This window comes from Sus scrofa, chromosome 6 (genome assembly GCF_000003025.6).
Source record: "Sus scrofa isolate TJ Tabasco breed Duroc chromosome 6, Sscrofa11.1, whole genome shotgun sequence".
In the NCBI taxonomy this organism is placed as follows: domain Eukaryota; kingdom Metazoa; phylum Chordata; class Mammalia; order Artiodactyla; family Suidae; genus Sus; species Sus scrofa.
Window position 1 is genome coordinate 75,548,167 of NC_010448.4, and position 15,267 is coordinate 75,563,433.

Genomic DNA, 15,267 nt, shown 5'->3' on the forward strand with positions numbered 1-15,267 from the left:
ACCCAGGAACTCCATATGCCCTGGGACAGCCAAAAATGAAAAAAAAAAAAAATGTCATCTGTCAGAATTTCCTGGTGGCACAGCAGTTTAGGCATCTGGCATTTTCACAGCTGTGGCTCAGGTTGCTGCTGCGGCACAGATTCAGTCCCTGGCCCAGCAACTTCCACATGCCTCAGGCACAGCCATAAATAAATAAATGACCATCTGTCATCCTAACACCCAAAGATAGAGATCATAGTTAACATTTTAGTGTGCTCTCATCTTTTTCCTATTATATCTATATATAGGGAGTTCCCGTTGTGGCGCAGTGGTTAATGAATCCGACTAGGAACCATGAGGTTGCAGGTTCGATCCCTGCCCTTGCTCAGTGGGTTAAGGATCCAGTGTTGCTATGAGCTGTGGTGTAGGTCGCAGATGCGGCTTGGATCCTGCGTTGCTTGTGGCTTTGGCGTAGGCCAGCGGCTACAGCTCCGATTCGACCCCTAGCCTGGGAACCTCCATATGCCAAGAGAGCGGCCCGAGAAATGGCAAAAAGACAAAAAAAAAAAAAAATATATATATATATATATATATATAAATAATCTTTTTCCTTGACAAACATGGGCTAATTCTGTCCTTTCTGAAACCTTTCACTTAACATCTTCTAACAATTTCTCCAGTCCCTGAATATTATTCTGTAGCATTTGGAATGGCTTCATAGTATTCCACTAAAAGAACAACTAATATATGCAAGTCCCCTATTTCTGGATATTTTAGTCTTTTCTAATTTTTTGCTACGAAAGTCAGACATTATACAGTGACCTTGTCAATTATCCTTAAGATATCCAGCAAATCCAATTAACTGGAACACCTGTCCTCTACGCCTCCTGGTTAATGTGGTTTTGCTTATGGTGGGCAGAGTCCAACCCAGCTTAGCACCCTGGTTTGGCAGACACTTGGCCCTAGCAACCTGGGGCTGGTAACTCAGTCACTGGTTTCCCAGTCACCCAAGTTGCAGATTTAGAACCCTCTGCAGGGAGCAGGTACCTAGCACAACTCCCTTCTGGTGGCTGGACCTGGGGACACTGGGCTGGGCAGCACCTCGTTATACAACAGCATGACCAGGGAGCAGCAGCCCTGGGGATTCAAATGACCACAGGGCAGGCTGAGCTGAGCAGAGCCACCGAGTCAGCACAACAGGGGACACAGCCTCTTTAAGGAGAGGGGAGTTCAAGGCCTCCCGTGGAGGGCTAGTGGAAGTATGTGCCTCCCTGCAGCAGGCTTCTGGGGGTTCTGGGATAAGAGGGTCTGGCAGATAGGGGCTGTATTTGCTGTCCCTCCCCAAATCTCACATGAGGCAGCGTAGTGTAGAGGAAAGAACTTTGCGATTAGAAGCCACTGAACTTCCTGGGCAAGCGACTATATCTTTCTGAGTCTCGGTCTCCTCATCTGCAATATGGAAATAATCCTAGAACTTGTAGCCTACAGTTCTCCTTCGCAGAAGAGTTCAAAGGGGACTTAAGATAGAATGGGAAAATAGAAAAGGGATGGAGTTTCTGCTGTGGCTCAGCAACATCTTGGGAGCACTGGGACGCAGGTTCGATTCCTGGCCCTGCACAGTGGGTTAAGGATCGGGCAGTTTTGCTGAAGCTGCAGCTTAGATTGCATCTGAGGTTCAGATCTGATCTCTGGTCTGGGGACTACATGTCCATGGAGTGGCAAAAAAAAAAAAAAAAAAAAAAAAAATAGAAGAGGGAGCAGCTAGTACAGTGTAGCAGGCAGCCAGAGTAGGCTGCCCACAAGGTGCAGGTGACCAAAGGAGACTTGGTGCAGAGAGGCCTGGAAAGTTCTGCTGGAGGGAGGGGGAGGGATGGGGGCCTGAGCACAGACCTGCCTCACTCCAGAGTGAGGGAGGGCTCTGCAGGGACAGGCAGGATCAGAAGTGGACTGGAGGATTTCCCACTGTGGCACAATGGGGTCAGCGGCTCAGCAGCATCTCTGGCGTGTTAAGAAGCAGGTTTAGGAGTTCCCATCATGGCTCACCGGAAACAAATCTGACTAGTATCCATGGGGACACAGGTTCGATCCCTGGCCTCACTCAGTGGGTAAAGGATCTGGCATTGCTATGGCTGTGGTGTAGGCCAGCGGCTACAGCTCCGATTCGACCCCTCGCCTGGGAACCGCCATATGCCGCAGGTGCAGCCCTAAAAAGACCAAAGTAAAAAGAAGGTTTGATCTCTCTGGCTCGAGAACTCCATACACCACATTAGGGTGAAGAAGTGGAATAGAGAGGCCATGATCCTATCACAGCCTGGGTAGGGATCCAGGATACAGGAAGTGTGGGGACTCCAGACAGGGCGACACAGCCTTGGGCCATGCTGGGTCACCTGGGGCCCATCTGCTTACTGGCAGAGGTCACTCAGCCCTCCTGGAGCTGAATCAAGGGACACCTCAGGGAAATCGTGCCCTTGTCTTCCCAACCTCGCACCCCTCCTCAGCCTAGTCCCCAGGGATTGACTCAGATGTCCCGTGACCAGCAGCACTCCACCCTGGCCCAGGCCACAGCCTTGCCTGCACCATTCCCAGGTGTTAGAGCCCAAAGAGCACCCTGGCAGCCCTTCTTGAAGCTTCTCAGATGTAAAAACCAGCCTCCTCTTTGTCAAACTTCCATTCATCTGCTCCTACCAGTGGGGAAACATGAACCACCAGCTGAGACCGCTGCTTTTCTTTCTGGCTGTTTACTGTTTTCCAAACGTAGAATCACAAAATTAAACATGTTTTTTTCAGGCAAAACACCTCTCCTTCAGCGCTAGAAATTCAGACCTGCCTCCCCCTTTTGAAATGGATCTAATCCTTCAGAAACGCAGGCAAGTTGACGCCCAGTGAGAGGACCAGTAAGTAACCTATTATTAGAAAGGACACGTCACTGTTTAGCTTCACAAGTCTGGTTTCCTCTATGGTCCTCTCCCCATTCCCTGTGGAGAAAGCACCTGAGCTTGTGAGAACAGATGGGCAGCACGTGGGGTTGCGCCATTTTACAGATGAACAAACCGAGGCTAGAGTGCCTCATCCAGAGTTGCAGGACCATCAGGAAAATAGACATTGTCCCCACAGGTGCAGTCAGTGGGGCCTCACTTGCTGCTGTGGGCTCCGAGGCGGGGGCAGGCAGGCCCCCTCAGCCTTGTTGGTCAAGGACAGCACTTCGGGTTTTAAGGCCTTTAAGGTAGGGCCAGGGAACACAACGCCGAGACCGCTGTCGAAGTCTGCTGCTGAGTCTGGGTTCCGATTCCGTCTGCCATCTTGCAGCTTCGAGATCTTAAGCATTAATTGGCTTAATCTTCAATTTCACGTTTATATATAAGAAACTAATCAGCTCTGTTTGCTGGGTTGTCCCGAGCAGTAAATGCGATCTTGTAAGAAAGGCCTTCCAGGCAGCGCGGCTTACGGTTAAACATTCTCAGACCGACCCGCCGCACGCTCCCAGCGGCCGGCCCCGCCCCGGGCCCAGGGCGCGCCCTCCACCCGGGCAACGCGAGGACGTGGGCGGGTCGGGATCGAGCTCCGCCCTCTGGCCCCGCCCAGCCCGGCCCGCTCGGCCTCGGCGGCAGCGGCGGCGGCGCACGAAGGTAGGAGCCCGGCAGCGCGCGCAACCGCGGGCCAGGGGCTCGGGCGCGCGTGGCGCGCTGCGGTGGGAGGAGGCCGCGGGGCCGAGATTGCGACGCGCGCGGAGGGCGGGAAAGCGGGCGCGCGCCAGGGGGCGGGATGAAGCCGCCGGCCGGGGCCTTGGGGGCGCTCTGGGCGCACGCGCCGCGCCCCCGGCGCTGCCCGGCCCGGCAGCCTGGAGAGCGCCCCCGGGGCCTCTGCGGACATCCTGCCAGCGGTCCTGCAGAGATTCCCGCGGGCTGGGGTGGGCGGGACGAGGCGGAGGCCTGTCCGGGCGCTGCGGCCTGCAGACAAGCAGAGAAGCGTCTCTCTGTCCAGCGGTCCCCTCGCTCGCCAGGCAGCGCTCCCGTGGGAGGACTTTCCCAGCTGTCACCGCCACCAGCCGATCCCTTTCTGCAGCTTCCTGAGGGCCAGGCACCGGCCCTGCCTTCCTCGCTTGGGATATGGTTTCTAAGCAACAAACGGAGTTGAAAGTAGCTCCATTTTACCCATAAGGAAACTGAGGCCCAGAATGGTCAATTGAGTTACCCAAGATGGCACAGCCTGTGCAGGAATTTGGGACCTCCTCGAGTTACTCAGAGTGGGGCTTGAAGTCCACCAGTCTCGTTCCCCCGCCTCCCCCTTTAGTCTCGAGGGTTGGTTTTTGTTTTTTTTTTTGCTTTTTGCTTTTTAGAGCTGCATCCACGGCATATGGAAGTTCCCAGGCTAGGGGTGGAATCAGAGCTGTAGCTGCCAGCCTACACCACAGCCACAGCAACATCAGATCCGACCTACACCACAGCTCACAGCAACACCGGATTCTTAACCCACTGAGCAAGGCCAGGGGTCGAACCTGCACCCTCATGGTTCCTAGTCAGATTCATTTCTGCTGTGCCAGGACAGGAACTCCTGGGGTTGGCATTTTGAACAGGCTCTCTCTCTTTTTTTTTTTTTTTTTTTTGTTGTTGTTGTCTTTTTGCTATTTCTTGCTCCTGCGGCATATGGAGATTCCCAGGCTAGGGGTCCAATTGGAGCTTTAGCCACTGGCCTACACCAGAGCCACAGCAACTCGGGATCTGAGCCGCATCTGCAACCTACACCACAGCTCACGGCAACGCCGGATCGTTAACCCACTGAGCAAGGGCAGGGACCGAATCCGAAACCTTATGGTTCCTAGTCGGATTCGTTAACCACTGCGCCACGACGGGAACTCCCAGGCTCTCTTACCTTGTGATTTTATGCAAACCCAAGAGGACAACAGCTCTGAGCACTGCTGGTCAGGGGACGTCTGAGTCATTCCCTGTATGACTCCTTGGTGGCCTGTCTCCCCAGCTCGCTCTGGGACCTAGACTTGGGGGGGAGGCCATGAAGGTACCATCTATCTGTTTTCATCTGAGATTTCCTGTTTTCCTTGGTTAAGCTCACAGCAGGTGCTCAATAAACTAATCCTGTGGCAGGATCAGACCAGAGGCTAAGGCCAAGCCAAGCGAGGCCAGGCTTGCAGTCAGGAAAGATCTGAGGAGTAAGAACTCCTAGAGCTTGGGGTTTCTTTGACATAGCCCCTCCTCTCCCGTCTTTCTCTCAAGCCCTGGAAATGGGGGTCAGCCCTTGGAGACTAGATACCCCTTCCACCCAGGGGTCCTGTGTTGGGGACATTGCCCAGTGTTTACTCTGAATTCCTTCCCAGTCTGTAGGTTACACCAACCATGGCCAAGCCTTGCCCTGTGTGACCCCCACCAAACCCAGAGGAATTTTTTTCCTTTGTATTTTTTTCATTTAGTTTCCTGTATTATTACTTACCTCCTAGCATCCCTTCATTCACTCAACAGCTGTTCATGGTGCTTTGGGCCTTAGGCCCTGCAGCGACATCAGTAAACAAGGCTGACTCGGTCCCTGCCCTTGGAGCAGGCAGACAACATACGTGTAGGAGCAAACAGTGAATGGCTTCTGGCAGAAACCGCTTTGGCTGGGAGGTCAGGGTTCACACTCTCAGAAGGTGACATTTTGGGCCAAGGTCTGGTTGACAAGGAGTCAGCCATGAAAAGAAAGGGGAAGAGCATGCCAGGCAGAGAAGGTGGCAAAGACCTTGAGGTGGCAGCATGGTGGGTGTGTTTGAGAATCAGCGGAGTGGAATGAGCTGGGGGAGGGGGGTGGAGATGGGGGGAGAGGGGGACCAGGGCCAGATGAGTCATGCCTTGTTTGTGGTGGTAGGACTTTTGAGGGGTTTGGTGTTTTTTCTTTTTTGGTTTTTTGCTTTGTAGGGCCGCACCCATGGCATATGGAGGTTCCCAGGCTAGGGAACCTCCTAATCAGAGCTGCAGCTGCTGGCCTATGCCACAGCCACAGCTATGCAGGATCTGAGCTGCATCTGCAACCTACACCACAGCTCATGGCAAAGCCAGATCCTTAACTGACTGAGCAAGGCCTGGGATTGAAGCTGCGTCCTCATGGATACTAGTCAGATTCGTTTCCGCTGAGCCACAATGGGAACTCCATTGCTTGTTATTATTTAAAACTTCGGAACCAGGCATACCTGGGTCTCACCTGTGGCTTCAGCGCTTCACAGCTGGGTGTCCTTGAGCAAATCATTTAACTTCACCCAGCCTTAGTGTTGTCATCTGTAAAGTGGGTAGAAGAGCACCCGCATCATGGGGCTGTCAAGAAGGTTAAAACAGATAGGATGCAGATGCAGAGTTTGGGGCATAGGCCTGGCTCATGGTTGGTTCAGTATTTTTATTACAATTTGTAGTCAGCAGCCAGAGAATAAAGAATAATGATGTTTGGGTTAAGAGCAGCTGGTATGTGTGAACTCATGAGTTGGCTTTGAGGGACTTTTTGGCTCCTGCAACTGGCAGGTTTGCAGGTTGGCAGAGGGCTAAGTAAGAGTGCAGAGGGGAGTTCCTCCTGTGACACAGTGGGTTAAGGATGTGGCGTCGTCTCTGTGGCAGCAAGGGTTGGACTCCCGGCCTGGCCCAGTGCATTGAGGATCTGGTGTGGCCGAAGCTGTGGTTCAGATTCAATCCCTGGCAGGGAGCTCTATTTGCAGAGAGGGCAGCCAAAGAAAAAAAAAGAGTGGGGAGGAAATGAGGGTTTCTCCTCTGTATCTGTTCGCCTGACAATGGTTAAGGGTCTGTTGTGTACTAGGCCAGGTTCTAGATTGCATACTGGGAGGAGTCGATGTCGTGACAGTGATAGCCATGATAGCACTAATAATAGCCAACACGTATGCACTGTTTAACAGCATGTAGTAATTAAGGTAATTCTAGCTGCTGTGATAATGAACCCCTGAAATCTCAGCGGCTTAACACAACAGAAACTTATGTCTCGAAAAGTCTGGGGGGTGGCTTTCTGCATGGTGACCCACGGACTCAGACCCCTCCCAGCCTGTGGCTCTGGCCTCCCCTAGGAACTCAGCATTATGTCTTTTTCTTTCTTTTTTTTTTTTTTTTTTTAGGGCCACATTCGCAGCATATGGAAGTTCCCAGGCTAGAAGTTGAATCAGAGCTACAGTTGCCGGTCTACACCACAGCCACAGCAAGTGGGATCTGACCCATGTCTGTGACGTACACCACAGCTCCTGGCAACGCTACGTCCCTGACCCACTGATAGAGGCCAGGAATCGAACCTCATCCTCATGGATATTAGTCACATTCATTTCTGCTGCGCCACAACGGGAACTCCCCTCAGCATTATTTCCTTCCAGCTGATGGACGGGGAAAAAGAAAAGTCCTCCTGGGAGGTTTTTATGGGCCAGGTCTTAAGTGGCACACATTCTGTCTTAATTTCACATGGCCATATCTGACTGCAAAGGTATCTGGAAATGACTGCTGGCCATCTTCCCAAGAAGACCAGAAAGGTTTTTGTTTTTGTTCTGGCACACCCACAGCATGCAGAAGCATCTGAGCCAGGGATCAAACGCTCGCCACAGCAGTGACAACACTGGATCCTTAACCCACTGAGCCATCGGGGAACTCCTCGGGAATGTTTTTTGATAAACGCAGCAGTTTCGGTCACACTATATACAGGCACATAGCTAAGCATGGATCATCTTATTTAATCTTCATGATAGAAGCAGGCACTGTTATTATCCCATTTTATAGATGAGGAAACTGAGGCTCAGAGAGGCAAAGTCATTGGTTCAGGATCACATGGCTGGTGGGGAGGCACAGCTGGTTTGCCGCAGAAGCTATAACATCCAGACTTTTCCTATAATGAAGTCAGTTACTGGGAGTTCCCCTCATGGCAAAGCGGAAACAAATGTGACTAGGAAGCATGAGGTTGCAGGTTCGATCCCTGGCCTCGCTCAGTGGGTTAAGGCTCCAGCATTGCCACAACCTGTGGTATAGGTCGAAGACGCAGCTTGGATCTGGCGTTGCTGTGGCTCTGGCCTAGGCCAGCAGCTGTAGCTCTGATCTGACCCTTAGCCTGGGAACCTCCATATGCCGCAGGTGTGGCCCTAAAAAGCAAAAAAAAAAAAAAATTTAGTTGTTGTTATTCTTGTTTTTTTGTTTTTTGGCTGCACCACAGCATACAGAAGTTCCCAGGCCAGGGATCAAACCTGCGCCACTGCAGCGCTCTGACCCACTGCATTGACAATGCCAGGTCCCTGCCTGGCCGTGCCACCAGGGAACTCCTCAATTGTTTTGAGAATTAGGTGGAAGCTGCAGGCATTAGAGAAAAGCACATACACACTGGGTTTAGATTTGGTTGCTTGGGCTCAGTAGAACCTGTAAGTCTCTAGGGGGAGAACTTTGCAGGCAAAACCAAGGGTTGGAATCAGCTGGTACAAAAGCCGGCATCCCGCTCCCTCCCCTCATCCCTTAGGGCACTGGTGGGGGAAGCACAAATTAATTCAGTTCAGTTCACTGAGCACATCTGGGCTCCCCTCTCTGCCAAGCTGGGCAATCAGGGGTGGAGAGCCCCGCCTAGGGGCATTGGTGGCCTCCCCCTGCTCTGGTTTCGGAGGGCAGCCTTTAGAGGGAAATTCTGAAAGCTGTCTGGAGGTGGGAAAAGGGAGTCCCAGGATTTTGTAGTGACAGCTCCCTGCCTCGGCTGAGTTTAGTGTTGCTTAAATCTGGCCTTGGTCGCTATGGCAACTCAGTGGCACTTCTTTTTTAGCCTGGTGTGCCCCGTTTCCTGCTTTTCCATTTCCAGAGCAGATTCCTGGTTAGGGGTGAGGGCTTCCAGGCTCAGCTTGGACTGATGATGTGCACTTATGCAGCACCAGTTGCATTCCTGGGTCTGACCTAGACAGGGGTAGGGCCTTGAAGTGCAAATGCCATGCCCTTGCCCTTGAGGCTGCCTGGCCTAAGTGGAAGGAGCTTAGGGCTAATATCTCTCCTGCAGCTGTGTGCTGCTTTGAATAGGTAAGAGCCCAGCCTCTCTGGGTCCTGGTTTTCTCATCTTGAAATGGGTCGAGGAGAGGATTTAATCAGATAACACCATGTACCTCCTATGGGACTTACACTGAGAGCAGAGGGCACCCTGAGGCAGTGGGCCAAGAGGTAGCAGGAGCCCAGACACCTGCTGCTAATGACAATAGGAACAGCAGCTGCTGGTTACTAACTGCTCACCACCAGCCGGCTGTGATTCAAACCCCTTACACCTTTCAACCCATTTTTTTTGCTTTTGCTTTTTAGGGCCGCACCTGCAGCATATTGAGTTTCCCAGGCTAGGGGTCAAATCACAGCTGTAGCTGTCGGTCTACTCCACAGCCATAGCAATGTGGAATCCCAGCCGTGTCTGCGAACTACACCACAGCTCACGGCCACACCAGATCCTTAACCCACTGACGGAGGCCAGGGATCGAACCCGCAACCTCATGGTTACTAGTTGGATTCATTTCCGCTTCACCACAACGGGAACTCCCCCATTTAATCTTCACAGTGACTCTGGGTGGTAGGTGCTACCAGCCCCATTTTAGAGATGAGGAAACTGAGGCTCAGAGGTAACCTGTCCAAGGTCACACTGCCAACAGTGGCAGAGCTGGGGCTCCACTGCAACCCCGGATCCGACCCTGATTCTAGAGCTGACGGCCTCACCACCACATCACACAGCCTCCTTGCCTTAGGGAGGGACTGACGGGAGGCAGTGGGGGAGCCCTGAGTCCCAGGGCCCTGGGGTCCAGGGACTGTACCTTTTGGATTTTCAGATCGGACCACATGCTCACTCTGAGCTCAATGCCCAGTCACAAGTTCTCTGTGCCCCCAGATGACTCCACGAGATGGGTGCCAATAATTGCATCTTGCACTGAGGCTCGGAGAGGCAAAGGCGGTTTCCCTGAGGGGCACAGCCAGAGCAGAGGGGAAGGGGGATTCAGTTCCTGACCTGATGTGGGCAATTTCACAGCCTGTGTTCCTTGCCCTGCACCTGCTGTGGGAAAACGTTATCCCAGCGGCCTGTAAAGACATTCTTAGCAAACCATGTGATCCTTGTTCTGGGTCAGTGAGGAGGGTCTCTGAAGACTGGCCTTTTCTGCCTTCTGCCTCCAGGATGTCGACCCCACCCCCTGGGCTTGGAGGGCTCTAGGACCCAGCAGCTGGAGAGGGTGGGAGTCCCCGTTGGGGTGGGGGTCCTCACCTCCAGGTCCCTCCCTTCTCCCTCCCCACCCCTCCCCCTCCTCATCTCCATCCTCTTCCTCCTCTTTCCTCTCAATGTCCTCTCCTCCCCCTCTTCCTCCTTCCTCTTCTCCCGGTTCCCCTCTGCCCCGCTTCTCTCCCCTCCCCCTCCCCAGCCCCGCCCACCTCCATGGTCACGTGGTCGCGCCGCCGGATTTAAGCCTAATCTGCCCAGTGCTCAGCGCAGCAGTCTGGTTGTGGGGTCGGTGGGCTGTGCTGGTCTCCAGGGCCCTGGGGAAGGGCGGGGAGAGGGGTGCCCGCAGTATCCCCCTCCCCATGAGCTTGGGGCTAGAGGGGTCGTTGGAGGCCCAGCTGGCACTGGAGGAAGTTATCCAGGTGGGTCCTGGGGGCTGTGCCCACTGAGTCCAGGGCAGGGGAGTGCTGGCCTAGCAGGACTTGGTGAGGGGTGAGGCCCAAGGGTGGAAGAGGTGTGGTGGGGGCGGGGTGCACAGGAGCCCCCAGCTTGCAGCTCCCAGCCACACTGGGTAGAGTGAGCCCAGGGTTCAACTCCATGGCTCCTTTATCCAGTGCCCCTTGAGAGGAGGGTCCTTACCTCCAGATTTTAGGGTTGGGGTGACCTCTGCTGGCACAGTGGGGTCCTCACCCATCTTGGGTGGGAGGTGTATTGGAGCCCCCAACACTCTGCCAACCTGTGGAGTTTGTGAGTGGGTCATGGGCTTTGGTTTGCCTCCTGCCAGGGGTGGGGCACACCGAGTGTCTTCCCTGGGGGTTTTAGCAATTCTAACTCCCAGACTAACATCCCTTTGGGAATCTCCCAAGGCTCTCCTGGGCACCCACATCTTGGGCAGCAGGGCTTTCTCTCCCATGCACACCAGGGAGCCCAGGGCCCGAGGTCCCTGGCAGACACTCCCTCTTTCCCCTTCTCAGACACTGGAGAGCAGCATCCTGGGACTGGGCCAGGAGAAGGGCCTGAACGTGCAGGACCCGGCCCAGGACTCTCAGCCCACCTGCCTGCCTGCCCGCATCAGGGAGATTGTCACCCGCAACTTCTCCCAGCCTGAGAACCCAGGTACCATTCCTTTTCCCCCTCCCCCTCCCCAGACACTGCTTGCATCTCACCTCTTCTCCCATCCCCCTCCTCAGTAGTCATAATGACGCTAATGATTGCAGCTGCCATTCTTTTTTTTTTTTTTTTTTCTTTTTGCCTTTTTTTGAGCCGCTCCCACAGCATATGGAGGTTCCCAGGCTAGGGGTCCAATCGGAGCTGTAGCCACCGGCCTACACCAGAGCCACAGCAACGCAGGATCCGAGCCATGTCTGCAACCTACACCACAGCTCACGGCAACACCGGATCCTTAACCCACTGAGCAAGGGCAGGGATTGAACCTGCAACCTCATGGTTCCTAGTCAGATTCGTTAACCACTGCGCCACGACCGGAACTCCGCAGCTGCCATTCTTGAATAATCACTGGGAAACAGGCACCAGCCTGTGATGGAGGGTCCCATTTTACAAATGAGAAAATGAAGGCTCAGAGGTATCCAGATTTGTTCCCCCTGTGATGCTGCTAGAAGGCAGGGCTGAGCATCCTCTACTTGCTTGCAGACCACCTGCTGCAAAGACTTAAACCTCAAACACCACATTCTTTCCCAGGGAAGGTGTGCACTGGATGAACCTGAGATTATAGGAGGAGGGCAGTTCAATTTAGCTCAAGGCTTTGCAGAAGTCTGAGGGGCAGAGCTCTTGGCTTGGGTCAGTGGTAATGAACCCCACTAGTATCCATGAGGACATGGGTTCGATTCCTGGCCTCTCTCAGTGGGTTTAAGGATCCAGCGTTGCTGTGAGCTGTGGTGTAGGTCATAGACGCAGCTCGGATCCCACGTGGCTGTGGCTATGGCGGGCAGCTGTAGCTCCGATTCAACCCCTAGCTTGGGAATTTGCATATACTGTGGTACGGCCCTAAAAAGTGCAAAAAAAACCAAAAAACCCATCCAAGGGGTGGTAGTGTTCATTCCCCACCCAGGCAGGAAGTTGATGGGCTCCAGCCCCTCCTGGAGGGTGGCACCCTGACATGTAGTTTGAGGGTCTGGGAAGGACCCCCTCAGCTGCAGCTCCTCTAGGGGACCTGGTCCATTTTTCTGCCTCCAGGATGGGTAGGGCATCTATAGAGGGAGGTGGTCCCTCTGGACACAGGTGGAAGCCAATCACGTGCCTGCTGTTCCCCTCCAGCCCCGCTGCCAGCCACCGAGATGACATCGATGCTGTCGCTGCAGGAGGAGAACCAGCTGCTGCAGCAGGAGCTGTCCCGCGTGGAGGACCTGCTGGCCCAGAGCCGAGCAGAGCGCGATGAGCTGGCCATCAAGTACAACGCGGTCAGCGAGAGGGTGGGTGCTGCCCGGGCTGAGAGCTGGGCTGGGGCTCCCCTGCCGCGTGGGCAGGAGATAGCCAGGGTACGGGGCAAAATGTGGGCCCTGGAGTCAGGCTGCCTCCATTGAAACTGTGGCTCCGCCAACTTGAATGGCCTTGAGCAAACCACGCCACGCTGTGAGCTTGCTTTCTGTAGTAGAGACGGTACTGCGGCCTGGAGCTCTGAGGAAATAATGAGATGATGGGATAAAGTGCCTGGCACCGGGGGTATTTCATTGCTGTGTGTCTCAGGCCTGATTGGGGTGTGGGGGCACAGAGAACAAACGCCCCCTTAGTTCCATTGTGGCTCAGTGGGTTAAGAACCTAGCTAGTATCCATGAGGATGCAGGTTTGATTTCTGGCCTCACTCGGTGGGTTAAAGATCTGGTGTTGCTGCAAGCTGCTGCGTGGGTCACAGAGGCAGCTTGGATCAGGTGTTGCTGTGGCTGTGGTGAGGGCCGGCAGCTGCACTCTATTTTGACCCCTAGCCTGGGAACTTCCATAAGCCGCAGGTGTGGCTGTGAAAAAAAACAAAGGACAAACAGAAAAACCAGAGGAGATTGCAGAGGCTGGGGAGAGGGAAAGCACAGTACTCAGGGTCACCCAGCCCAGGGCTCTGCATTGTGGTTTTGTTTCCTGGATTTGGGAAGAGACAACTGGGCTGGGGGTTCAGGGGGCAGCTGGCCCCAGGAGAGCTGGAAGGACTCAGATGAGACCCCTGATGGTACAACTGGAAGATTGAAGCCCAGAGAGTGAAGCTGGCCCAGGATCCCCTGTGTGGTTGTGGGGTATGCCCATGTCCTGGCATTCGCCGGCCTGGACAAGCCCCTGACTTGTTGAGACTTGTAGAGGAGCAGAGCAGGGGGCCCCCCCGCAGTGTCCCCTAGCACTGGGGGCAGCACAGAGCTAGTTTTCCCAGGGTTCGTTGGTGGTGTGGAGGGCAGGCTGGGCCGATCCACATTGTGGGTGGTGGGCCCTGAGCCACCCCCCTCCCAGTTTAGGCTGGTCATCTTTTGGCCCCTGGCGCAGTGTCAGGCCCCCAGGGGCCGCCTCTTACATGCCAACTTCTGGCTGACGATGAAGCTGGCACTGCCCCCCAGGGTGGCAGAGAAAGGGAAGAAGAGGTGGATATAGTGCATCGCTTTTCTGTTAGGGCACAGCAACTGGGACTGGGGTCAGGGGAGCTGCATTAGTCTAGAAGTTTTCCCCGTGCGGCTGGGGAGGCCCCTGAATAGCCCGTGGAGGAAGCCTGGCCTGTGATTGTCTGCTGTCTGAGAGGGAGTGCGCCCTACCACCTGCCCCCGGCCCTGGGAGGGCTTGGATGAGATTGATCTTGAGGCCTTTCCTGGGCGTAGGTTCCCAGAGAACATCAGAGCTTGGAGATCATCTCATTGGAGATGATGGGGAAACATGCCCAGAGAGGGTGTAGGACAGGGCCAAGGTCAGTGGGAGCTGAGATGAGACTCCAGGTCAGGGCTTTGTGGTCCTGAGGCCCTGTCCTGCTGCCCACTTGCCCCTGGGCTGCAGGTGGCAGGGTCTACCCTTTTGGCCGTAATAGCTGCATGTGGGCTGGGTGGGTTGGGGGCAGTTGCTGTGATTGCTCTGACTCTTTGAACCCCACAGCATCCCTGGGAAAGGGGTGTGGAGGTGAGGTGAGGATCTGGTCCGGTTGACTGCATGTAGGGTAACTGAGGCAGCAGCCACCTCCCAGGTTGGAGGGAGAGCCCCCCTTTCTTCCTGTCTCTGGATGAGGCAGCTGGGATGGGAAGGAGGGAGTCGGCCTCACAGGCAGGGCCCCCTGGCCTCCCCCAGTGTCCATGGCAACCTGGATGGAGTGAATCAAATGGCGGGGACTGGGGCAGCGGTTGCTAGGGGAGACAGTAAACTTCTTTCATCCCTGGCTTGGTGGCAGCCTCCTTCCCTTTTAAATTACAAGTAAAATTGAAAGGCTGTTCTATGAGGGGCAAAGTTTGTGGAAAGGGGTGAGGTGTGACCAGGAGTGGCCTGGGTCCGAAGGCACGCACTGGGGAAGCAGTGGCACACACGGTGACTGCAGGAACCCCTCTAAGTCCAAGATACAGACAGCATCTGGTTCACGCGGATGTGCAAAACACAACGCAAGCCGCAGTCAGACCACTGCCCACAAACCCAAGCCCCCCCCGCAGATACACTCAGATTCATGGACCGGGCCCAGCAGAAGGTGCAGCAGACACTGTACAGTCCTACCCATGTGTGCAGTCAAAGCTGCGTGACAGCAACACTGCACACAAAGTAATATTGTCTGACGTCTGGACACATGCAGCCAAAAGTACAGGAGCACAGATGCATGCAGACCCCAGCCGCTCCCCAGACCCACCCACTTACAGCTGTGCACACAGACATAAGAACATGTGGACTTGTAAGTACACACACACACACAGACCCATCACCTGCATCACAACATAACCTTGAACCACAGATGCCACCTCACCCAGGTTCCTGTGCAGGCCCGGACACAGAGACACACAGGTCACACACCGACACAAATGACAAATCACCCCCCACCCCCACACCCCCACACCCCCGCTCAAGAAGGCACCGCATGGATGCACAGTGGCACCCGGCATCTCAGTGCCACTGCCACCACGCACAGATGTAGATGCTCTGTCACCTGACTTAGGTGGA

At 54.6% G+C, this 15,267-nt stretch overlaps 1 protein-coding gene across 1 annotated transcript in view; it reads left to right on the forward strand.

Moving 5' to 3' along the window:
• The window catches only part of CROCC (ciliary rootlet coiled-coil, rootletin), a 47,748-nt gene continuing 42,872 nt past the window's right edge, over window positions 10,392-15,267 (forward strand). The window contains 3 exon segments of the mRNA XM_003127643.4: window positions 10,392-10,574; window positions 11,127-11,268; window positions 12,427-12,581. Of these exon segments, the coding sequence (XP_003127691.2) occupies window positions 10,515-10,574; window positions 11,127-11,268; window positions 12,427-12,581 (357 nt within the window). The 5' untranslated portion in view covers window positions 10,392-10,514.